This window comes from Pieris brassicae, chromosome 9 (genome assembly GCF_905147105.1).
Source record: "Pieris brassicae chromosome 9, ilPieBrab1.1, whole genome shotgun sequence".
NCBI lineage: Eukaryota > Metazoa > Arthropoda > Insecta > Lepidoptera > Pieridae > Pieris > Pieris brassicae.
In genome coordinates, this window is record NC_059673.1 from 1,258,955 (window position 1) to 1,286,116 (window position 27,162).

Consider the following 27,162-nt stretch of genomic DNA (forward strand, 5'->3'; position numbering starts at 1 on the left):
TCTTTTGGAGTTAACAGATAATTGTGACTGTCAATTAATTATCGACAAATAATTTGCAATAAATTAAAATTGCGACTATAATTAAAGATCTAAGCTACCCTATCTCTTAAGATGGACTAGACTGCTCAAGGTGTGCCAATTTAATTTGAAATCGGTTAAGTAGTTTAGGAGTCCATCGCGGACAAACATCGTGACAGGAGATTTATATATATTAAGATATATAGTATTTAATCTTGGTCTTACTTAGTAATTGACAGTCTATTGGTCTTCTTGTCTATTGGATATACAATACAAGGTAACTTAACATGATTACATCGTTGTGAAGATGCATCGGGGTATCGCACTACCTTCTAGTTAAGGCGTAACCTACAGACATCGGTTGAGAAACGGTTATTGTACTTGCAGACGTCTAGCTAATCCCAGAGGATTTTTTTTACCGTGACCACGCACGCACGCTGAAAAGCACGCGAAACGTCGGAAAAAATTTTCAAATAATATAAATAATACATAGCTTCAATCCGTTCAAAAAGTGTTTTTCAAATGTGTAAAAGCTATGTTAACAAAAGACAGATTTTTTAAATGAAATCTCGCTGTTGGCCTGAAGGGCATCAGCCCAATCAGCAACAAATCAGCTCGGCCCGCCGCTACTCCGTATTATAAAGAAACCACAGGCTGCGTTGCGTGAACGCGGTCGTACCTAGTGTAATATTGCTGTGCTATTATTGAATTGTAGAAAACAAAAGGATTAAATTTATTTAGAATTTAAAACCCAAGACATTAAACTGTTTTGTGATTACTCTTTTATCATTTAAAGACCGGCAACGCGCTTGCGAGCCTCCTGGCAAAGTGAGTGTCCATGGGTGCGGTATCACTTAATATATACGGTTATATATTTTTTGTTTAATATAAATTGTTTGCGCAAAAATCTTTCTGAAACGGCAAAATTTTCTTATCCTTTTGACGAAGTCCACGCGGGCTGTGAAACGAATACATTCAAAATCACGTTTCCAAAATGGATACGAGCTTTATTCAAATATAAATTATACAAAACTATTGTTGTCGTTCGAATGAAATAGTGTAAAAACATTTTTCCATTGTATAAAAGGTCACAAAGAACGTTATTTCATGGGACACAATGCTTTACGGACCATAATGGATAGGTATTACGCGAAATTAGGTAGATAATTGAATACATTCCAAAGTACTTTAGGCACCGATAGATCTAGTTATCTCTAATAGATTTATTCTTCATAGTACAATGATAGATTTTAAATTAGAATTGAAGTTCGACTGGCGGTAAATGTGATTTTTGACTTGTTTATGTAAGAACAAATCGCTTGCCTTGGGGACCAGTGGTTTTGTTCTATTACAACTGGTTTAATATTTTCTAAATTTATTAATGTATACTTAATTTTGACTCTTCTTTATATATATATATATATATAACAGTAAATATACTAAAGCAGAAATGGGTGGCGCAAATATCAAGAGGAACCTAAGAGTGGAGCAACAAAGTACTAAACTGGTGCCCAAGGTACAGCAAACGAAAAAGAGGGAGGAAACTTAGAAGGTGTATAACCCAAATTAAAGAAACAGTGAGTGGTACATGGCAGAGAGTGCAGACATCAACGACGTCATTTGGAGGAGGCCTTTCTGTGAGCCAAAAAAGGCACACAGATATACACTAGAAGAGGACAGAAATGGAAATATGTTTAAATGTAAATGTATCTGAATTGAAGGCTTTTATTGAAGTGAAACTTCTTTATCAGCGTCGAAAAAAAAATACCGTCACATTTTTCGGTTACGCGTCACATTTTCCCGTTACGCGCCATCTTTTTCTTGTCCCTACCACGGTTGATTCGAAGAGATTCGAAGCCATTAAGACCAAAATTATACAATAACGGTAACAATGAGAGAAAAACTAAAAAATAAACTCACGACTTAAACGATAGGTTTAACACTTAAGTCATCTCAACACGAAAGATCGTGATTTAAACTAGACACTAACTGCGCAAATATTTCATACCATAATAACGTATTTATAAAACCAATGTTTACATAAAAAAAACCAAACATCTTGTCTCGGCCTATTAGTAATACATAAAGCAATCAGAAACATTCGTAAATATCTGCGGCCTTGAAAACATTTTTATCCAACATGACTTGTCAGCGATAGTTTTTAAATGTTGCGAAAATGGTTGCAATACTAAAAGTAATGAATAGAAAAATCTCTAATTTATATTTTTAAAAATGGCTAACAAAGTTTAAGTTTCGAGTAACTTTGTTGTAGTATTTATTGCCAACATCTTAATCTTCTTAAACCTTACGCTCAACCCTAAATATAGAAATTCCTTTAGGTTAATTAGTATAACCAAGCCTGTAACGAAATATCTCCGGTAATTGAGCAGGTTAATCAGTGACATCAATCGCGGTACCTAATTACCGACAGTTCATGAGCGCTCAGAGAAGTGATATATCTATAAGTGTTAAATTATGATTGGATTGTTTGCTATTACAAGTATTTTTTATGTAATAGGAGGCAAACGGGCAGGAGGCTCACCTGATGGTAAGTAATACCGCCGCTGCCAGCCTTTTAAGAATTGGCACGCTTCTCTTGAAGAATCTTGAGTCGCATTGGTTCGGCAATACTTCAGTGGGCAGCTGGTTCCACGTAGTGTTGGTACGCTACCAAAATTGCCTTTAGAAACGCTCAGTTGTGGAACGACGGACTTCGAGGTAATACGGATTACGTATTCTGCCAACCAAATGTCATGCAAGAAATAATTTAAATTAAGTTTTATAAAAAGCTGATCATTGTACGTCTTTAATAATCATCCACCAATGGGTCTCAATTAAGGGTGGGTAAGGCAAACATTGGGCAGGAGCCACTGGATTAGAATTATTAACAGATTTAAATGGTAGGTATTTAAAATATGGGGCCGTATTTGTCCTAAACATACAGGATTTCAATAAATGCGACTTGGTAAAAATACCTTTTTCTCGTCCTTTTTCAGACCACGGTTGGAGAACTGTTACTAAAAGATTGTTTTAACTTATTTCTATGGAGTTATTCGTGGGAACCATCACACGAAACCTATCGCTATAATTTATGTTAGAACGTTTTAATTAAATAGCAATTAATATTCCTCTAATGAAGACGTCGCCCAATCATTAATTATTGTCTCCAATTCCGTTTAAATTTTCCTTGCATTTATACTACAGTTATAATAATATTTCTTGAGAAAGCGTACACTATCATATTTCATACAATATGACAATGGCTATACAATCTTTTAGCTTTGGACCTCTGATTTCTGTTGGTTGGATCTCTAATAACACCGTCGACTAGCCGCCACCGAACTTAACTACCGCTACTACCTTTTTAGATTTGGGCCTCATATGTTTGTATATGTATCATGAATATTTGTCAGTCTAAAAGGCAAGTAGGTGATTAGTTTGTGCTTAACACATGCCGACGACTTTTTGGGTCTAAGGCATGACGGTTTTCTCGAGACTTTCCACACTAGTGAGTGTTAAATGCGCACATAGACAGTAAGTCAATTGGAGCCCAGTCGGGGCTGGAGTCTACGACTCCAATAAGAATTGCAATAGAAACCCCTAGAGCAACAGTCAACACTGAGCAATAAATTCTAAAAGGATAAATAAACAGATAATATCATTCCAGAAATACTCATTCATTCGAAAAAAACTTCACTCAAAAGTTAGTTACGCGTCGACTATAACTTCGTTTTATTAAATAAGTATTTTATAAGTTTTCTCAATTTTACGACTGAGCGTTTTTCAAGGCAATTTTTGCCGCGCACCACCGCTATGTGGAACCAGCTGCCCAATCCGACTTAGGGTCCTTCAAGAAAAGAGCGTACAAATTCTTAAAAGGCCGGCAACGCACTCGCGAGCCCTCTGGCATTGAGAGTGTCCATGGGCGGCGGTATCACTTAACATCAGGTGAGCCTCCTGCCCGTTTGCCCCCTATTTTATAAAAAAAAATTAAAATATGAACGTAAATAGCTCATATGAACGAGATATCCGTTTCGTTATTTTTACCCTGGTGGTTATTTTGAACGCTATATACGGGAGTTATGTCATTTATATTTATAATCCTACGTTTTTTAAATCTCAGTATTATAAAGCATCTTGACTTGACTCTATGGTCAATTTACAGCGTCAATGAACTTTTATTTCATTGATGCCGTAACGGATTTGTAAGATGAAAAAAAAATATCGTAACGAGCAGTTAAATAAGACCCAAGCCTTTGAAAAAATACCACAAATCAGATGTAAGGTTTTTCAATACGTGAATACGTCTATAAATTTACGAAGGCCATCCAAAAAACCTAATAATTACAAAATCGAGGGAAACAGTTTGGTGTTGAAGTTTCGAATCTATCTTCCATATCAAAAATTAATTGATACCACTGTATAGCTAAAGGATCAAAGAACTTATTATAAAGTGTTCAAAGTGATTAATCATTAAGTGAGAATAGTAAAGCATCGTGCGTGTTGACGGGGAAAGCGCCGCCATTTTGAGGTAATTTTGGTGCCTGTTGAGATATCCAATTATAATAAGTTTTGATTCAGAGAAGACTTAGTTAAGTATTCATTAGCTGCCGTCAAAATCTTAATGCAAACGTATTCTCGTACACACGGCCGTATCCATAACCTAGTCGTAGGTACTCCATTTTTCTTTATCCTACGCGATTATGTACACACGAATTTGGGTTAATTATCATCTATAAGATTAACTAATTAGGATTAATACTTGCAGCTGAGCTTTATCATTGGATTTCAAGCCACCTCGACGTCCGTCGTACCACAACTGAGCCTTTTAACCAGCTGCCGACTGATGTATTTCCGAACCAGTTCTACTAAGGGTGCAAGAAAAGAGCGTACCAAAGGCCAGCAATGCACTTGCGAGTCCTATGACAATATGAGTCTATAGGCGGTATCACTTAACATTCGACGAGGCGCCTGACCGACAGCCCCTTGTTACATAAAAATAAATTTTAAATATGTATCCATATAAACTTAATGATGTTAATGTGTTTTTTTAAGTTTACAGTTTAATTAATTATCTGTAAGATTAACGTTTTCAGAAATAGTAAACATGTCAATATCGATATTACAATAATAACTAATCTCGTTTGTTTCAGATATAATAATGGCGTAAAATATAACTTCCGAAAAGCTGCCTTCAAACAAAATGAATTCTCTTATAGTAATAGCTATAATAATTATAACGAATAGATGTGATGCATATAAAAATAATGTAATTAAAAATGATCTCAACGAAATAGATGTAGAAACTATAAATTTACTTAGGAATGTAAAAGAAAATAACCTAAAAATAGATACAAAAGAAGTTACACCAGAATTTGAAAATAAAGAATTATTTAAAAGATTTGCAAGAGATCAGACGCACTCAAGGGTTAAAAGAATAGCAAAAGATGTAGAGGAGAAGACAAATCTAACCGAAGAATGTGTAGGAGCCCCAGAGTTTTGTAATCTATCAAGAGAAGAGTATGTAACTATGTTGAATGAATATGTATATCCGCACACATACGAATGGGTCTTGATAGCGACGCACACAGCGGTATTCGTGATCGGATTGGTTGGGAATGCGCTTGTTTGCGTGGCAGTGTATAGAAATCATTCTATGAGGACAGTGACTAATTATTTCTTAGTGAATTTGGCTGTAGCTGATTTTATGGTGATACTATTCTGTTTGCCTGCGACAGTTCTATGGGATGTGACAGAAACTTGGTTTCTAGGTGCTACCTTGTGCAAGATACTGCTTTATTTCCAGGTAATATTATAATTATTATTACTTAATCTTTATAATGTGTCTTAATCTTTTTTAGGAGGATCTTATTCAGAAAAAAATCACATTTATCTACACAGAGAAAAGAAAATTTCATATTTGACGAAACATTGCTATAACCGTTGCGTAGCTTTTTGCTTTGACGGTACCCAAAACAAAACCAACACCGGGTGCTACTTGCACAATAAAATAAAATTAAATCTGTAAATAAAAATTTTGTTGCATTGCATAAAAAAGTAGCTTTATTTTTTTTAATAGATAAGAAAGGCAATGAAAAATATGTAGATACTGTTAATTAATTAAATGATAAGTAACTTTATACAACCTACAAACCCACAGAATGTAAAAAGTTCTCCGAGGACCTTTAAAGGTGAATAAATTAATGAGACACCTAAATGGAAAAATTTAGTAAATTTTATAATTTACTGTTTTTTGTACTTTTTTCCTTTGTTTGTTAGCGACAAGTCCGCCCGTTGCCCTCCTTTTGATTTTGGTTATTTGTTTTTTTTGTATACATATTTATAACCAGTAGGATGAAGCCATCACCAGCATTTCAAAGGCTTGTCTGATGTGGTCGTATTGCAATTCCCGACGCTGTCGAAATGGGTGTAGGTCACTACGTTCTCTGAAGCTGTAGTGTAAATATCCTAATCTGTATTTGGTGCAGAGGATGCATGAATGCGTTTAAGCCTTACCTTTCCACATAGTAAGTCTGCCAAGGAATTTCTAGCATGAATGCTGGTATTATCTAAGGTAATCGTTTTAGTGTAAATTGTTGTGAAAGAGAATTGAGTCTAGCTCCAAAAGGTAATAAAATATATGAAAAGCTATTGGTATCTAAATATATAAAACAACACTTATAATTTAGGGGGCACTGGTTTTCATGGTTTTTGATTTGCTGTATTTGTTCCGTAGTACATTGGAACAAGGAAGGAAGAAAAAGGCAATATAAAATGTTTCGGGGAGAATGACAATAACAAAGATAATTCAAAAGAAATAATGTTGAATAGCTTAAGAGACATCTTTGTAAATTTAAAGCCTAACCATAGTTACATAAGTTACTTAGTACCTCCGACGACAATATAGTCTCGGAATTTAGTTAGAAATTATACATAATAAAAAAACCTCAACCATTCAGATCGTTCACAATCGAAGAATTTAATTAACCTTAAATAAAAATTCAGGTATTTAGGTTATTTAAAAATTATACACAATCATTTACAGTCCAAAACACTTCCTAATCTGAGAAGAAAATTCATATATATTTTCATTTTAATTATAAATCAAACATGCTTACATTTTTTCAGTAACAGATTGTGTGTTCAGAAAAATTAGTCAGCAAACCATTTTAATATTCAGCAACTTCCATAGATAGATCCTTTTTTGTAGAAAGTTGTTTTAGCAATCTTGCACTGTTAATTACTCATTTCGATTTATGTATTTACATTGTATATTCGCGATGATTGGATTTGACTTCTTTGATACAAAAAGTCCTCTCGGGAGGTGTGTGCTGCGATATTGCAGACTCGATTGTGTGGATCTGGTTAGCCCTGCGCCTACTTAAGCTCTCATGTTATTTTCACACATATATCATTCCTTTTCTACTGATTTGTAATACGTGCAAATTTAAATTTTGTATTTTCTATTAGTTTTTTTTAACTTTAAAATACTTGAAGTCATATTTGCATTGTCTTAGCATTTTTTTGTATAACGTTATGAGCTATTTGTAATATTATGTTAATAAGTAAATAAACATCGCTTGCCCCGGGGAACAAAGTCGTGAAGCATTATTACGACTGTTTTAATGTTATCGAATTTTTTACTTCCTTGGGTTTATTATTTTCCTGGGGAAAATTTTCAGAATTTTAGCAAAAAACTCTACTATAAAAAACACAAGGATGTCTTTATTGTACGATTTTTTTTGATAGGTTTTAGTTTAGATTGTAATTCAACCGAGTAATCATAAAAGTTAATGCGACTGTTGAAAATCAGATAAAGAGTTGTAACAATATTCTGTTCCTCCATTATATTTCCTTGGAAAGAGTGATTATAAATTAGTCGTCAAAATTACCGTCATTTTGACGTGTCTGCGGTTACTGTGTCGTCGTAATTACGTTTCCACAGTGAAAAAATTTGCTCTTCGATCTAATTAGATAAATTACTGTAATGTATACTAAGCTATTTTTACCTATTTACACTAAATAAATAACAATGTTTAAATTATCAAATAGGAAATAGCTTTCATTTATAGTTATAGTATTACCTTCATATTTTTTTCCTGAAAACAATACATTTTGCTTTTACGTATTTGTTCTTCCGGCCAAACGTCTAACACATACTATTGACATACTAGCCGAACACATGAATGGTGACATAACATTAACACTCAATCTGCAGGAAATAATAGCTTTCAGCCTTCATGTGTTCAATTAATTGAGACATGTCGTTGTGATGCAAACAGTACGAGTACAGTTCATACTTGTTTGGTTATTTAAGGTATTAGGCGAGAATTCAAATTTAGAATGTTCGATAACGCGTGGCGTACAGGTACGCGATTTCTTAACATTTAGAATTAGAGGTATCTACAGACTCTGATGTCTTAATTTCAAATAGTAGGTAGGAAAATACGCCTTTCTAATTTATTTATTTTTGTTTTTAACAATATAAATTAATACTATAGAAAAAACCAACACAATATTAAACATTATTAAATTAAAATATTCACAAAAAAGACTAAGTTTTTCTTACAGTATAGGAACTGATACGAAGCATTCTCTCAGTTCACTCACAGATAATTAAAAACGTGTTTCAATCTATGCAGTTCATTATTTCCATACATTGTTTGTGTGGCCTTTTCGAGAGGTTAGTTTTCTTTGAAAGTACGAATAGTTTTGACGGTCGATTTCACCTTCTAAAGTAATCGGCACCCTGAGGCCTAGGTACTGGATCACTGCCGGATTGTTTTCCTTTCCACGTAACAACTTTATAAGATACAATAGAGCAAATTCTGAGAGCAATCTGAGTTCGTTGTAGCCCACAGAATCTATTAGAGAGTTAAGACAACCGCCTTGGACGTACACCTAAACACTATGGACAATATCTACTAGTTTAAGGGTTAGGGAAAATTGACCACAACAGTATCTTCTCAGTGTAATCAGTTTTAATAAAGATAGATTGTCTGGCGAAATCGGCCTTATAATCTTGCCAGCCTTTTGTTATTGCCGTTAGAATTTCAGGACCTACTTTGCAGTAATTGAAAAAAAAGCTTATGAGGCAAGGCTATTGATTCTTCGCACTGGCTGTCTGGTAATGGATATTTTCTGTAATTGCTCGTATTGAATCTTAAACCACCTTGGAAGCGACATGTGTCAGGTAAAGATAATGTATTGTAGAAATATGAAGGAAAAAATCGTGTCATCAGGCATGCCTTAGGCCTAGAAAGCCAGCGTATGTCAGGCTACCCAGTACCAGCTCCTTCCACTTGACCATATTCAATGAAGAGCGGTTCGAATCGTCGACGACCAATCCCTTTCCGAGAGGCTTGACCTTGGCGTTGCGTAGAAATGTGGGGTCTTTCTGCATCTTATACCTCATGTACTACACAGTGTTCAGAGCAGTTGTTGGGATAATTACGTCCAGCTAAGTATCATCATCAAACGTCCACCACGACGTCCGTCCTTCCACAGCTGAACGTTATTTAAGGAAACTTCTTCCGCGTACTAATATTATGTGGAGATAGCTGCCCACTGAAATATTTCCGAACTAATTCGCATTAGACCCAAAGTCAAGAAAAGAGCGTAATAATTCTTAAAAGGCACTCGCAAGCCCTTTGGCATTAAGAGCGACGTTTGCTGACGAAGAGTTTGCCTTCTGTTCTATCAAATAGGCATAAAAGGTTGAATTACAAAAAAATAACCATGAAACAGATAAGGAAATCGGAATCGATTTTATTACTGGAAATAATTGGATGACGGACCCTTTTCATTCTATTTATAGTCAAGACAAAATAAAGCAATAATGTCAACCAAGTTACATTATTTGGAATATTCGTATTTTCATAAAGAAACCGTTACAACATTTATTTGTTTCCTTAATTCCATTTTTTACAGTAACTTAATACTAAAAGCAAACTTATTAAACTAAAAACATAATATAAACTAAAAAAAAACAAAACCCTTTTTGTTACAAACTATTATTAAGATGGAAATATAAATTAATAAAACAGCGTTGAGTTAGACAAAATGGTGCGGACCGTTTTAATTCCGAGCACTAACAGGGACGATACAAATAATATGACAGATTACGCTGACAAATGACAATCTGTATATAGTCTATGTAGGTAATCTTAAGTGGTTGCGTTCAGTTTAACAGTTTTTATAACTATTTATAAATAATGCAATTCTTGTGCATTAAGCCAGTTTGCAACTAAATATATCCATCTCACAAGCAATAATATTTAGGGTGTGTATGACACGAGTAAATTTGTACTGCAAGCAGTTTTTGATTGTGTTATCTTTCATTCCATATAATAAGGAAACTTATTTTATAAGTAAAATTTACACACACGCCATTTACATAGTATTTTGAAAATCCCTAATTTAAATTGAGATGTAAATAACATTAAGAGCAGTGTTGGCCTAGTAGCCTATGCGTGCGATTATCATCCTTGAGGTCGCCAACCACCATGGAGGTCACCAATGGACTTTCTATGTGCGCATTTACCACTCGCGAGAACGATGAAGGAAAACATCGCGAGGAAACCGGCTTGCCTTACAGTCGACGGCGTGTGTCAGACACAGAAGGCTGATCACCTACTTGCCTGTTAGATTGACAGATTATCACAAAACAGATATAGTAATCGGAGGCACAAACCTAAAAAGTTTGTACCGCTACAAATTGTTTTAAATATTCAATCAAAGACTTTTAAGACTAACAGAAGAGTTTAATTAATCATAAAATTGACAGTGTACACAATATACGTACACGTACGTATACGCCAAAGAATATCTATAACTTATTACATATATTTTGTATATTGCTGAGTTTTTTTATACCGAATTCTTTAACGAAATAGTTGTTTATGTCAAATTTTTAAGATTTGCATTTGCGAAATACCTGCCTCTAAAAGGTCTAAAGGCGATTAATTATAAATGTAACAGTGTTTAGAATTTAAGCACCTATTTACTCATGATGTACATAAATAATAATGTAGATGGAATTTGCGTAGGCTGATACAATATTTCCGATGCATTATTTTTGACTAACAAATTCTTTTCACGTTGTTTTACTATGAATAATAGATATGACTCAACGCAGTCCGTGAATTTGATAAGTGTTTAATAACATATTGATAATTGAATTTTTTTTGATTGAAATCTGAACCAGCATCTTCCCAGTTTCAATTCACATAAAATAAAAATCATTACGTATGGCATAGTACTTACATTATATTCTCGGTAAATTTGTCGAATCAAGACTCCACCTCTCCAGCTCCAAATTTTTTTCTACATATTTTCATCACTCGGCAATGATATACCATGCAATAATGTGGTGGCGTATGCTCTTTAACCTATAAAAATTAACTAAAACATCATGATTTGTGAAATTAATAAAAGAAGGTACAAATTGGCTTTAACCTAACCTGACCACAAACGCCACTTAGAGTAAAAATCAACTGATACAATATTAATTACATCATGTATGTATTATTTCCAGTTTTTTTTTGGAACGAAGTTCCTTATCGGACGTTGCGTTGCTAGACGGAACAAATTAAGACCAAAAGTTGTTACGACACTTTTTGCTATGTTTGTAATCCGTGCGCGTGCGCGTGATTCTCTGTCTGTCTCTCTCTCTCTCTCTCTCTCATAGAAAGTAAGCCAGTTATTTTCCTTTTGTCTTTCTATTTCGCATTGAACAGTGTGGTGTGTGATATTTTTTTTGAGTGTATACGGGTTTTGCGTACACATCCTGACCGTATATCTGCACAAGCTTTATTACTAAAATTGAGCCAACTGATTTAGTTTATTACATTATATTTGATAATAATAAAAAATATAACTTAAAAAAATATATTACAATTACTTCACAAATTTCCATCCGAGTGTCCCTTGACAACTCTCAATTTATTTTTTAGAGGTCCAAAGCCTTATGCGCATCCTTAATATTACTTGGGGTACTACATACAAGTCGTATCGTATCGCTCCAGAAAATAAACCACTTCTTATATTGTATTCAGTTTTACAACAAACTCCAAAGAGAAATTTTATATATTTATCTCGTTAGTAAATTAATCAATAAAGCTTTTTATAAATATGACGAATATTTAAATGATCCTAATCCTTGGGATTGATTTGCTCCATTTCAAACAATTTGTGTTACTCAAATCTTAGCGATTAAAAAGAGTGGCGGAGAGTTTCTTGTCCGCTCTACGCCCTTGACTTGCGAACTGGTAGTAAATGTATATTTAGAAGTAATTTAATTTCTTTTCTGACGTTCATAAGTGTGCTTCCTTACCTATATGAATAAAGTTATTTTGCCTTTGAATTGACTTTGAAAATGAAACACTTTGTTTGAAGCTGGATAACGACTAACTTTAATCATTTATAATAAGAGCTTATAACTAAGATAACATTAGGGTAGTGGGGTTGCGATGCTGGATTAATGAAAAACTAACTTTACTTATTGAAGAGTACGTAAATCTTAGTGACACTTATGTTATTGGACATAATCGGAAACGAGAATGTGAATTACACACTCTTAAATTATTTTTTAAGAGTGTGGTAAAAGTATAGGTATAGGTCTCATTCTGGCCTTAAGTGTACGATAGTAGCTTTCATTTTGTTTTTGCTATTAAATATTAATAATTTTTTTTTAATGTAACTTAACTAATATTTACATAAAGTTAAGACAATGTACGCTTATGAACGTAAAACAATATACATTAAATGCTTCTAATTTTACATTTACTGCCAGTAAAATCAAGGGCGTAGAACGGAAGACAAGAACTTGCAATAAGCTCTCCGCCACTCTTTTTAATCGCCAAGTTTTTTTTGTAGCACACAACGTTTGTAAGGGCTGCAACCATTACACCATATTCCACATGACAACAGCAGGAGGCATGGTGATATAGGAGCACGCAAATACATAGTCGAAATAACTAGCATCACCGCATACACGAATCCACGCACGACCAGTCACTACAAGTAGCACCAGTTCACGAGTATCACGCATGCCCAGCTATCAGCCTCCTCGACTTATTTTAGGGAGAGAGACATCCCGACGCATGGACACTGACAAAAGAAACAATTAAGCGAGCATGACGATCCTTGAAATGTGAACTTGGCTACATAAGAAAATAATAATAATACTAATCATGCTGAAATTATTTGATACCACATGGTTTGTTCTCACTTTACATTAAAACAGTCGTGGATGTTGACAATCGCTCCGGAGTCTAGAAATGCAGCCTTCAGTCTTCGCCATATTAAGAGGAAGCGACAAAACAGTCCAAATAACGTAGTGTAATATTTTTATCTTTCCAAAGCCTGTCCCAGATACATACAGTTGAATTTATTAATTAAAATGTCTTGATACTTAGGGGTATGTAGTATTAAAATAATAAAATATTTAAAAATGGTTTCTTTTCAGAAATAAGAAAGTTTATTTTAAATATTTCCCCAGGCATAGTTCGTGGTACAAATGAGTGCCATACATTTATTTCAAACGGCATTTCGACATCTCATTACGGATCTTTGAAAAAAGTCAAAAGTTTGGGAGGAAATTAGGGCTGAGGTTCTTCAATACATAAAAAAGTTATAAATAGAAACTTTTAAATTACGAATGAATTTATTTTATAACAATCTATCTCTTTTTATACGAATCCGTTTAACATCTAAAGCCTATCGTAATCTTAACGTGTTTCCTGCATTTCATAGTTCACAATGAACTCGACTGTCAGCATCATGCATACGAACTTTCTATGAATGTCGTTCTTTTATTTACAGATTAGGATTGTTAGTAATAAGTAGGAGCCATGGACTAACATACACTTTTTTCTTTCCATTTAACCACAACTTTTTATAACACCATAAAATGCACAGTCCCTAGGGTGACGTAGAGTTTACAAGGTATTGATAAAATAATTATTAAAAAAAATTGTTTTGTTCAGTGTGTATAGGTATCACCCCAAGATAGGGTCCACGGAAAAGTTTTAGTGGTGATAGCAAATGCTGGTGAAAGCAGTGAGTTGGGACCATTTTTGATAAAAGTGTGTTATAACACTTACTCTTACTTTGATAAACGAATAAGAAAGAATAAACGGATGCAATCTTTTTTTTTGTATGAGGCGAAAATGCGCTTGCGCAGGCCCGCGCCAAGGATATCGCTGCTAGCTTGACGCGGGGACTGTGGGGCTGGGTCTACACTCAAATCCCTCTGCTATTCAGAGGGGTAGCGAGACCCACTAAGAACACCTCAGCCCTTCACACGCCCTTAATATGGGCCCTCGGGGTTCGCCTGGCATTCTACCTAAGTAAAGGAATGTTGAATTACTGACCACTTGTAATTTCCATCCTCGGCCTAGAACGTATTGCTACATTCTAAACTTACACAGTCTCCTGATGCAGGGGGCATCGAACTATAGAAAGGAGAAACTTTCACTCGAACCGGGAATCGAACCCAGTACCCCTCACCATAGCAGTCACATACAAAGACCGCTAGGCTATGAGGTCCTTTAAACGGATGCAATCTGAGTTAACCCAAAATATGCCGCACTATATATTATCTCACTGTTATTATATATTATTCTCTCTGTTTCAGTCAGTATCGGTGACAGTGTCAGTTTTGACATTGACATTCATTTCGTTTGACCGCTGGTACGCCATTTGCTTCCCGCTCAAATTCAAATCAACAATCAGCCGAGCGAAAACTGCCATTCTGCTTATATGGACTATATCGTTAACGTTTAGTAAGTATTATTGAATCTTTTATTTAACAGCCTTTTGGGCTCAGGTAACCTGAGTGTAATTTTTAATACTGTTAAGTGAAACCGCCCGCCCATGGACATTCTCAATGCCCGAAGGCTCACGAGTGCGTTGCCACGTTGCGTTGTGTTTACTCATGTCATCGATCAATAAGTTGTCTATGTAAAATATATATATTAAAAAAATTAAAGCTTTTAATTTATATATTACAAGCAATTTTGAAATATCTCTTTACAAAGCCAACACAGCAAACAACTTTTGAGGGCGGTTGAGCTATAAGGTTGTATTGTGAGATTTTCGAAGCTTTGAGTTTTTATATGTAAGCTTCCTTTTTTATAATTATTTATCACATTATATATTACTTGATCTACAGTGTATGTTGTATATTTTCTAAAATACATGACAATTATGGTAAACATAAATGTAACAAAAAATTTAAATAATATAAAAACAATAATATTGTCTGGGATTCGAACTCAGGTTTTTTATCTATAAGGTCTTTTCATATGATTTTGACGTTTTGTATGGAAGGAACAAAATGTAGATATGACGATATTTTGTAATATTAATCTTTTAATGTTTATATAAACTGAACTATGTTTTGTGTATTAAACACTATGCACAAATCAATAATAATATGCTGCTTCCTTTAAATGTGCGCAAATTTTGCTCGAACTTGATGGAAAACATCGCGAGAAAACCGGCTTACCTTACCCAAAAAGGTTACCCAAAAAGTCAACATGAGTCAGGCACAGGAAGTTGATCATCTACTTGCCAATTTGATTGACAAAGGTTAGAAATCTGAGGCCCAGACTGAAATAGGTTGTAGCACCACTGATTTTTTTCTATCTATGCTTAAATGCATTCAGGTGTTTATTAAGTTTTAGCTGCTTTACGTTATTATTCGTGAATTCAACAGATGCGCCAGAGTTGGTGGTGCTTACTACGGTGAAGTTGGTTCCTTTACGCTTCGACCTGGAGTATTTAGTTCAATGCACGGCAACTTGGTCGTACACCAGCGACCTGGTGTGGCACATCACTAAAGTTGTTTTCATATATACGTAAGTATTTCGATATATTTAGAAAAATCTAGTCTTTTTAATTACATATTTGTATGACCCAGCCCAATATTGACTTGACTCGATTGGAGATAGCGTTGGAAGACTCACTCTTTCTTTGTATCCATTAAAAATAGTGATAATTTAGTAAAAATGTTTCAATTTTATTCCTAAAACTATCCAATTATTTCATCAATGTTTTGGTATGACGTTGTCACGTTAAACTATCGTCCGTAAACCGACTTTACAGACAACCATTTTATATTAAATTATTACGGGTGTCTCGGAAATCAGGTGACAGGGCAGGCTAACTCCAGAAAGATAATAAAAAATCTATTTCACTAGCACTACAACTCTTAAATATTATTTCACTTTCATGTAACCGTGTAACGAAATTGTATATGTCCAAAATTCATACATATTTTCAAAATAAAAACAAATGATAAAAATTCAAATATCTACTAAAATTACATCTAAGGTAATGCGTCTGTGATGGAAATAAATAAATAATTACCGTAAGTGGCAAGTCTTTGAACCTAGAAATTACAATGGGCCTGGCGTGCAGCTCTGTTGTAGGTTTCGGCGGCGGTTCGGTTGGGCTGCGGGCTTCCCTCACCAAAGCCGCCTCATCCGTCCTATAACTTCGCAGTTTTCAAGTCGTTATTTTCTCCCAGGTTCGCTCTTATCACGCTACCCAGAATGATTTTTAACACACCCACTCGCCCACACATACACACACACGCACGCGCACACTCACACACGCGGGCGCACACACGCAGACACAAACACACACCAAATTTATTTTTACGACTCCATTTCCAATGTTTTCCTTTAGCACTTGCTTATTTTCTTTTATTGTATTGTTGTCCGGTGGTGGAGAGGCTGGCTATCTGTCACTCAGGTCTCCTGTTACAGAGACCAGTCTCTCACATACACTTCCAAATGTTATCATCTTAGTTTAATCATAATAACCTTGCATGTATGTATATGTGAGAGAAGAAATAAAGATTATTATTATTATTACTTTATAGACCTGTAACATTTCCAGCTATATTTGTATGAAGAAACCTAACTTTGCGTAACCAGAACTGAAATTAGATTTTATAGTTTTAAATTTGTGTTCAGTTTAATATGTCGCTACACCAGCAGAGTAATTGAATGTTCTAAGTAGAAATGAGGAACGGATTATGTTCACATTGCTATGTTTTTTATCAAGCAAAATGCATTATACAATTCAAACCCAAGTTATAAGTGCTTTATAACTTAGAAGTGCTAAGGGAAACTTTACTGAGAGCGGGAACGAAAATGTTTACCGTAAGTTTTGCTCACTGGATCATCGACTTTTATCCGGATCGGTCTGGACCTTACTGACAGAAAGGACAGAAGGGCTTACGTAATACTTAGGCTTACGTCTATGAAGATTGTGAGACTGATAATTTTAAGTTAATGTAACAAAAATCATTGTGGTCAGTATTAATAATATAGATAATTTTATTTGAAATATAAAAGAGGATTTGAATGGATCAAAATTAGGTTGAGCTGTGAATGGCATTTCAGTGACTATATATTTTTAAGTTTAACATTTCAACATAAAATTGAATTTTTAATTTAACATTCCTCGCTAAACGAATAAGTATCGCAATGTCGCAGCCAACTAGCCAACTTATCAGCCGTTCAATTAACAACCTAGCCGTTTAACTAGCGGCCTGAAAGATGTTCAGCCAGTTGATCAAACAGCTAGGCAAATGACTTGATCGACGTGTCATTACTTGCCGAGCCTGCTGACTGTTAATTTAAATTTAATTCTACTCTCTCCCACTCTCAAACGAAACTCTTCAAACTGTCAATATGGCGTCGGCAAACCACAACTTTAATGGTGAGTGTAGTGACAATTATAATGTGAATTTGACTTAAGCAGTTTAATTTTAAAACAAATATATTTTAAATCATGTATCATCTTTTTTGTTAATGCTAAATAATAACTCTATTGTACAAATGGTCCAAGCATTAGCCAGCCCGTTTATTAAATTTTGTATCAAGCGCTACGGCTAAATATCTTTCAGGCCGTTAGTTAAACAGCGCCGTTTAGTTTAAAGGCTAGGCTATTAATTGAACGGCTAATTAAGCTAGTTGGCTGCGACAGCAATACAGCGAGGAAATGCTGCCAGCATTACAGGTACACTGCCACAGGACGAAACTCTGTTTTAGATTTCTATTAATCAAATTTTAATTATGATTACTTGGTTAAGAATATTGTAAATACTTTATATGGCCTTTAGATTATAATTTTTTTGTTCACAGCATTCCCCTACTACTGATGACAGTTGCATATCATCAGATAGTTAGGGTGCTGTGGAGGTCAGACAAAATACCTGGACAGGCTGAAACCATGAAGTTAGCTTCTGCTGAGCAATGTAAGTATTTGCATCAATAATTTATATCTTCAGCTACGTACAACGAAGTTACATATGACAAATTATTAATCGTAACAATTTGTTGAGACATTAAGCATACTATCGAGGTGACTTTGACAGCAATAACTTAATTACGTAAAAATATTACTAGAGCATAACCTAGTAAATAAATAAAATGTGTGCGTGTACTACTGACACACGTAAGAAGTGTAACTTCTTTATGACCTTATTTTTCGAAAAATGATCTACTACTATATGCAACTTTACAGAAATTGCATATAGTAGTAGATCATAGAGGTTAGTATTATTATTATACGATTATTTATGGAATTGAAACACATGTAACAAATAATTAATAATCATATCATCAATCGTCGACGGAGCATGTTCCGACCCCAAACCCGTGAATGCTGGGGTCCCACAAGGCTGTGTTTTGTCCCCGACCCTGTTTATTCTGCATATCAATGACATGTTGCAACTTAGCAACATTCATTGCTATGCGGACGACTGCACTGGGGATACTCTTTACACTGGCCGGGCAGGTATTTCTCAGGCAGTTGTCCAGAGTACCGGAACAAACTTGTGTCTGAAGTCGAAACTCTACTACGTGGAGTCTCGGACTGGGGTAGACTAAACCTAGTCCAATTTAACCCCAAGAAGACACAAGTTTGCGCGTTTTTCGCGAAAAAATACCCTTTGTCGCTACTCCTCTTTTCGAAAACACTCTTCTTGAAGCCACAGCCAGCATCGGAATACTTGGCGTTGACATATCGAATGACGTTCAGTTTCGCGGTCATTTGGAGGGAAAGGCTAAATTAGCCTCCAAAAAGCTTGGTGTGATCAGCAAGGCGAGACGGTACTTCACTCCAGGCCACCGCTTGCAACTCTATAAAACGCAAATACGGCCCCACATGGAATACTGTTCTCACCTCTGGGCGGGGGCTCCCCAGTACCAGCTCCTTCCACTTGACCGTATCCAACGAAGAGCGGTTCGAATCGTCGATGACCAATCCCTCTCCGAGCGGCTCGATCCTTTGGCGTTGAGATGTGGGGTCACTCTGCATCTTCTACCGCATTTACCATGGAGAGTGTTCAGAGGAGTTGTTCGGATTAATACCTGCAGCTGAGTTTCAGCATCGGACGTCGAGGCAAAATACAAAATTCCACCCGTATCACCTCGACATCCGACGTTCCACGACTGAGCGTTTTTCAAGGCAATTTTTGCCGCCCACCACCGCTATGTGGAACCAGCTGCCCACTGAAGTATTTCCGAACCAATTCGACTTAGGGTCCTTCAAGAAAAGAGCGTAAAAATTCTTAAAAGGCCGGCAACGCACTCGCGAGCCCTCTGGCATTGAGAGTGTCCATGGGCGGCGGTATCACTTAACATCAGGTGAGCCTCCTGCCCGTTTGCCCCCTATTTTATAAAAAAAAATTGGTTAAATAAAGTTAAGTAAGATTAAGATTAACAAAAGGCTTTTATTATCATAGACGTGAATACAAATAATACAATTATTTCATTTTACCTTAATTCTACTAAAATACATACATATATACATAATTACATTAATTGTAATAGAATTATTACTATCATTGTTATCTGCATTAAATTTTATATATTTAATAGCTTTTTTTATATAATGGCAACAGTTCTAACTTTATGCCAATTTCAAGTAATCAACCGTGGTAGAGACAAGAAAAAGATGGCACGTAACAAAGAAATGTGACGCGTAACCGATAAATTTGACGTTAATTTTTTTTACAACGACAAAGAGATTTCACTTCAATTACACACGTTTTAGAGCAATAAACAAAATCAGTGGCGAGTTAAGTTCAGTGACCGTTGCTGGGTTGTTCGAATAAATTAAACGATTTTTTGAAGCTAGGTCAACTGCGCTTAATCGTAGAGCTTATAACTAATATAAAATAAGGGGTCCGACACTATCAAACCACACCCATGGTACGACTACGTGTGTGACTGATTCCTCTGCGTTGAAGCAGCCTCACAAGGGGCTGTTTGTCGCGCCTACGATAAGGAGGAGACATGGGCCCGTAATTGTCCCTAACATTATTTTGAGATTAGTTCTGTTGAGGCATAGAAGTCACTTTGTTACTAAAAGGATATATTGCAGAGCATAGCAAACATACGTTATAAAACATGTTGTAACCAGGAACGAACAACTTTGTCACACTTCAATATAAACTTAGTTTATACTCCAGCGGCAGTTATTATACGCCTTTGTCTTAACTAGTTTCGAATCTACAGAGATATAGAGATAGTAGATGGAGAAGTGTAGTTTTGACTTTGGTTTAAAAGAATACATTATAAATCTTTAAGATATTTTATCTATTATTCAATTTCCACAAAACTGTTATAGTTTATATCTTAAATAAAATTAAAGTAATTTTTTTAATGTGTTTCTGTGTATGGGTGTGTGTGTCTTTGCATTTGACAGTGTGGCTGAGATTTGTTATAAGCATGCACTGTGGTTTAGTTTTTGCAACCTCAGACTCATAATACTGGAAACATAAGCTTGAAAATAAATTCCCTTAAAAACATATTCATGAATAAAAATTTATAATTTCGTAAGACAATCCTTGTATTCATTACATTCTTTGATTTTTGGCACTGACTCTTTGATTTGAGTCACAACCATAGAGGTTAGTATTATTATTATACGATTACTTATGGAATTGCAACACATGTAACAAATAAGCAAAAAGTTTCCTAACTCATAATTTCCCTTGGGATAGTTTCTCGCATATTATGGTATACGCTGGATTTCCTTACATAATTAGAACTATTCTGTATATAATTTCTTGTATTAGAACTATTACATCAGTATACAACATATATATGTCGTGGCCCAATAACATAATTGATGATTTTATGGTAGACGTATCATTGAATGAAAAAAAAAATTAAAAAAAAAACAATAGTACTACAACCTATTTTCCTATGATCATTTGCTAATGTAATAGGCAAGTATGCGATCAGCTTTCTGTGCCTGACACACGTTCACTTTTTGGGTCTATGGCGAGCTGGTTTCCTCACGATGTTTTAGGCCAACACAGTCCATATCGGAATAGTCTTAAATATATCAATGTTCACGAACTTCATGCTACGTTCGCCCTTTCTCACTCTCTCTCAATCGGTCTCAATCGCTCTCTCCCTTTTCTTCGACAAAAACGCTGCACACCTTCGTGACGCTAATATTATTATTATTGGGTTACAAAATTACCCTCATGCGCCTAGAGAAGTTTCACTTCGAAATAGTCAAATTATGTCTAAGGCTATCATTATTTCAATATATCTCAAAATTAATTTCACTTGTAAAATATGGGCTGCTCGTTCATACTATTATACAATTATTGTGTTAATTTTCAGCTCAGCTTCGGTCCCGTCGCAAGGCTGCCAAGATGCTGGTGGCCGTGGTCGTCATGTTCGCTGTCTGCTACTTCCCTGTTCATCTATTATCTGTTCTTAGGTGAGTTATATTATATGTTGAATCAATCAATATTTCAACAAAGTCCTCAAAGTCTCGTGATAAAATTATGAACCGTAAATTCTCAAATATACACTAACTTGCAGTTTATACACTGTATAATGCTTATATCATTATGTCCCACATTAAATCTTATGAATTCATGTGTCTCTTTATCGTGTCATTAACTTTCAAACTTTGATTATTTTAGTTTTTATCTAAATTTAAGACTGATATTAAACAATTAAAGAAAAGTCTGACTTACTTATAATTAATTATAAAACATTTATTTAATCATTGAAAATTTCATCAAAATTAATCATTGATATTATACTTAATAACAATATGACATTCGTAACATTATCTTGAAACCAACATTGTTTGTAGGTCACTTCTACCACGTGTGAATGGCATTTTTTAAGCCCTTAGCGCTTCAGGTGTCTATGGGCGGTTCATGCTTCATTTAAGCAGTCCATCGGCCGCTTTACGTCCCATAAAAATATTGGTTTAAATATATCTAAGCAATTCTTTGCTGACCGTATCATAGCTTTAACTGTAGCTAGTGTAAGCACTGCTCGACTCAGCAAGTCAATTAATTGATCATGTCAACATGGGTCACTCAAGGCTAATCAATCATTTGGCTGACGTTACATCAAACATTGTCGATCACTCGATAATTTATTCAGACAGTCAATATTTGTAGCTCTCAATGATACACATGCCGATATTTCACCTGCATAATAATTCTAAACTGTGATACGGCTTCATTTGTGTTATCCGGTGTAGCATGATGAGATGGTTTTCTCAATCAGCGCATTTTATGTTTGAAACTAAATATTCTGGTGGATCACGTGAAATCCTAAGCAGATGACAGTTTATCGTGAAAGGGGTTGCTGTAGGAACTAGACGCGGGATTCTCGGTAAAATGCTGAAGCGAGAGTGAGAGTGAAGGAAGGGTTCAGTGAATGACGTCGTCTATAAAATCCTGATGAAGGTGTATAATAGAAATATATCGGCTTATATAAAAAACTAGCTAGCTAGTTAGCAGTCCTGCGTAGTGCCCAGCACACGGGGTCGATTTATTCGGTTTTGATACCTCTGGTTTTGGTAGCCAAGATAGGCGAGCCGTCCGGCATTGAGAGTGTCCATTGGTGGCAGATCTTTTAACATCAGATGAGCCTCCTGCCCATTTGTGTCCTGTTCTATAAAACAATGTTATAGAAAATTTTGTTGGTTTTGTTTAATTAGACGTGAGCGCAACAACTTTTAACACGAAAATCATATTTTAATTTTAATATAAAACTTGATTATTGAGTTGATATTAAATTTAAGATTTATGTTTGTTTAAGAGATAAATTAACACAATTATGATTATAAGAATTCCTTGATTCTTGTGTCAAATAATCTAACACAACTAACGTCAAGCATGCTTTAAAACTCATTTGTTTTTCAAACAGTTTGCAAGGAAGGTTAAGAAAAGCAAGTACAAATTCTTAAAAGGCCGGCAACGGAATTGCGAGCCTTCTGGCAATGTGTCCATGGGTGGCGGGTATCACTTAACGACAGATGAGCCTTCTGCATGCAGAAGAAAAAAAATGTTACTGCACGTTTAATATTTTTTGTGTAAAAAACTCGTTGATTGATGCAGACCATTTAGTGCTTTCTAGTCAGTTACATTCCTGAAGATATTTTGAGTAAATTATAGAGTAGAGTCGTAGATTCGATCCCCGGCTGTGCACCAATGGACTTTATTTCTATGTTCACATTTAACATTCCCTGGAACGGTATAGGTAAACATCGTGAGGAAACCGGCTTGGCGAAAACACAAAAAGTTGTCGGCGCGTGTTAGGCACAAGCTGATAACCTACTTGCCTTATTTATTGACAAATGATTATGAAATATATACAAAAATATGAGGCCCAGACCTAAAAAAGTATTAGCGGTAGTTAAGCTCGGTGACGGTTGTTGTAGGGATATTCAAACATGTTAATTGAAACACTCTGTTTGAAGCTGGATGACAACTGGCTTTATTTGTTTAAAACATGAGATTATAATAAACATAAAATTAGGACTAGTGGGGTCTGCGCTAACAATCTAACATGAACCTATTGAACGGTTCTGAACTATAAGTGTAGTCAACATTCAAATTCATAATCTTTTGTTCATACAGGTAACACAATGTACAGTTATGAACGTCAAAAAAAGAAATGTATATGAAATGCTTCTAATTTTACATTTACTGCCAGTTCTCAAATCAAGGGCGTAGAACAGAAGAGAAGAACTGGCAATAAACTCTCCGCCACTATTTTTTTTATCGGAAATGAGAATGTTGTATTACAGTTCATGCGTGTTAACTAAACTGTCTCTTTATAACTAAACTGACGTATTACAATTTATTGGCTACAAGTGTAAGATGATAACTAATATTTGGTTTACGCTTGTAATTATTAACTAATATATATATGTAACCTAACAACTCGCTAATGATGTTTTTCATTTTATCTAACAGAACTTCAAATACAAATTACGAGATTAAGTTGTTGAAGCGAATTGATACAAAAAAGTATCAATTTGTTAACATGAAAAACATGCTTTAATGTACGAATATATTTGAAAACACTCGAAGAGTAGCCAATTACTGAATATATGAAAATGGAAAAACGTTTTGCATTTAAAATATCAAACATGTCATTTTGTTATTACAATAATTTCATCAAAAATTATACTCATACTTTCAAGGCTTGCAGTGGTGAATATTACCTTCATTAATATATAAATAATTTTATGAAGTTCAAAATTAAAACCTTAATTCCGTAACTTTGTAGATTATTTTATAAAAGTTATGCTTTTAGGAATGTGTTAGGGAATTCTTTATTTCATATTTGTGTCCATATTGATAGTGTTTACATAATAATCATAATGTTCTCTTTATTTCATTTCTACATCATTTTTGATAAATGTACCTAGATAACACTGAAAATATTTAGAAAATGAAAAACAGCTTAATGTAAAAAGTTGCCAATACTTTTATTGTTTATCGAAGTAATCTCCGTTCCTCTCTACACATTATCGCATTCGATGGAAATACTGAGAAAAGCAGTGGGCCCATTCTTCCTTAGGTGTCTCTTGTATGGAATTTTCGTAGGCTTTCACCGCATTTTATCTTTAGTTCTTGGGTATACATAAGTCGCAGGGTGACAGGTCAGGACTCTATGGCGGATGACTCAATATCTCGACACCCGCCATAGTCTAATAATCAACAGTTCGTTTTGCGAGCATTCTATAGAGGTCTGAGAACAGGAAAAAGTCGATGGGGGCCAAATCTGGATATTACGGAGAAGACAAATTTATGGAATTTTGCAACCGTCTTCTTATTGATATTGATTTGTGACGCGGTGCATTATCGTGTTAAAACAGCAGTTTCTTCATCTGTGTTACTATGTTACATTGATTATATGTATTTACTCACCACATTGGTTTATTTTCAGATACCTACCAGACATAAAGCAAAACGACCTGCTTACGTGTTTGGCGCTTCTGTCACATGTGTTGTGCTATGCAAACTCCGCTATCAACCCGTTGATATATAATTTTATGAGTGGTAAGTTATTTAAAATATTCTAGTTGAGATATATTGTGTAGACGGTAAAAAAAATTCAAAACCTAAACAGAAAAATCAAATATACAGCGTTAACAATTTTCTTAACCTACACAGTAGGTAATAATAGTAATCTTTAAAAAATTAATAAAAAGGTTTGGTTTCTGTGGCAGTGTACCTTTAATTCTGGTATATGCTCGCTGTATTGCGAAAATAAATAATAATAATAATTTATTACTGTATTAGAATTATACATAAAAATAAAAAATAAATCAGATGCACTACAACCTTTTAAGATCTGTTTCATGATAATTTGTCAATTGAATAGACAAGTAGGTTATCAGCCTCCCGTGCTGGATACACGCCGTCAACTTTTTGGGTCTAAAGTAAGCTCTCACGATGTTAACGTCCTCACGATGTTTTCCTTCACCCCACAGCCGGGGTTCGAACCTCAGGCATGACAGTCGCCTGAGAACATTGCTCAGAATTCTACATCTATTCAGATATAAAAGTATATGTTGTTTATATAATAATAAAAAAAATGTTGTATATTTAGTTGGCTTACGGACGATAGTTTAACGTGACAAAGTAACAACATTGATGAAATGATTGGATACTTTTATGAATAAAATTGAATCATTTTTTTGAATTATCACTATTTTGTATGGATCCAAAAAAACGGTCACCCGTATGACCTAAGAGAAGATGGAAAAGAGATAGATGCGGGGCAAGCGTACAATGAGCGTAACGGGACAATGAGTGCGTGCGTACAGCTGGTCTTCATTAATTTATTGGACGTTGTCACGGCAAAAAATACGATATTTTTATTGTAAATAATGACATATACTGTTGTTTATTACAGGTAAATACAGACGGGAATTCAAACGTGCATTCTGTTGTTCGACAGTTCCCAGTTTCGAGACCCAAACAACGTCCTCGCGACTTACTTCCAAACGGCAGGAAAGGTGTCCACACATTTATCATCGTCATAGAATGTGTGTATGTTACGGCAGAGATTCGTATCGAAATAATTATATGTATTAGCCATATGTACCTGAAATATGATTTAAATTTTAAAATTTCGTATTAATCCATATTTTCGTCTCTGGCAAGTTGTGTTTACGCTGTGTTGAGACAGGTTATATTCTAAGAAAAGGGGTAAGTTCCTATGACCATTTTAAATTAAAAAAATATTAACAAATTTACGAAGTTTACGCAGGGAGTGTAGATTTTCTGTGCAAAACCTTTGATTAGACCTGGTGTCTTCTGGAACATCTAGTGACATGGTATATTTTGTTTATTTAAACTTCTCGTATCTCGAAAAAAACATATTAACTGTGGGTGTCGCGTAATTATCCCTAAGGGTTAAGGGGTAAGATTCAGCTGAGAAATACGTCAAAAACAGAATTTGACGGGAGGAATAAATAAAATAAACTAGCCTTTACACGAGTACTAGATACATTATATTAGATTCAGTCTATGCTATTATGTAAACCATTAGTACTCGAACTCCGTCGGAGTGAAGGCCTCCTCCGAACTTTTCTATCATTTTCGCCACAATTTTTTGAAGTGAAACATCTTTATCGGCGTTGGAAAAAAATACCGTCACATTTTTCCGTTACGCGCTATCTTTTTCTTGTCCCTACCACGGTTGATTCGAAGAGATTACAGAGCTATTAATAACAAAAATATATAATAACGATAACAATGATAGTTAAGTCTATTACAATTAATGAAATTCTGTAATAATCTTAATAGTAATAAGGTAAAATGAAATAATTGTATTA

At 34.9% G+C, this 27,162-nt stretch overlaps 1 protein-coding gene across 1 annotated transcript; it reads left to right on the forward strand.

Moving 5' to 3' along the window:
- Positions 1-5,177: 5,177 nt before the first annotated feature.
- On the forward strand, positions 5,178-27,029 carry LOC123714581 (orexin/Hypocretin receptor type 1-like). Its single transcript, XM_045668899.1, has 7 exons — positions 5,178-5,824; positions 14,657-14,804; positions 15,740-15,881; positions 18,180-18,292; positions 21,681-21,780; positions 25,266-25,378; positions 26,238-27,029. Exons 1-7 carry the CDS (start codon positions 5,222-5,224, stop codon positions 26,417-26,419), a joined length of 1,401 nt encoding a protein of 466 aa, XP_045524855.1. The 5' UTR covers positions 5,178-5,221; the 3' UTR covers positions 26,420-27,029.
- The last annotated feature ends 133 nt before the right edge of the window (positions 27,030-27,162 follow it).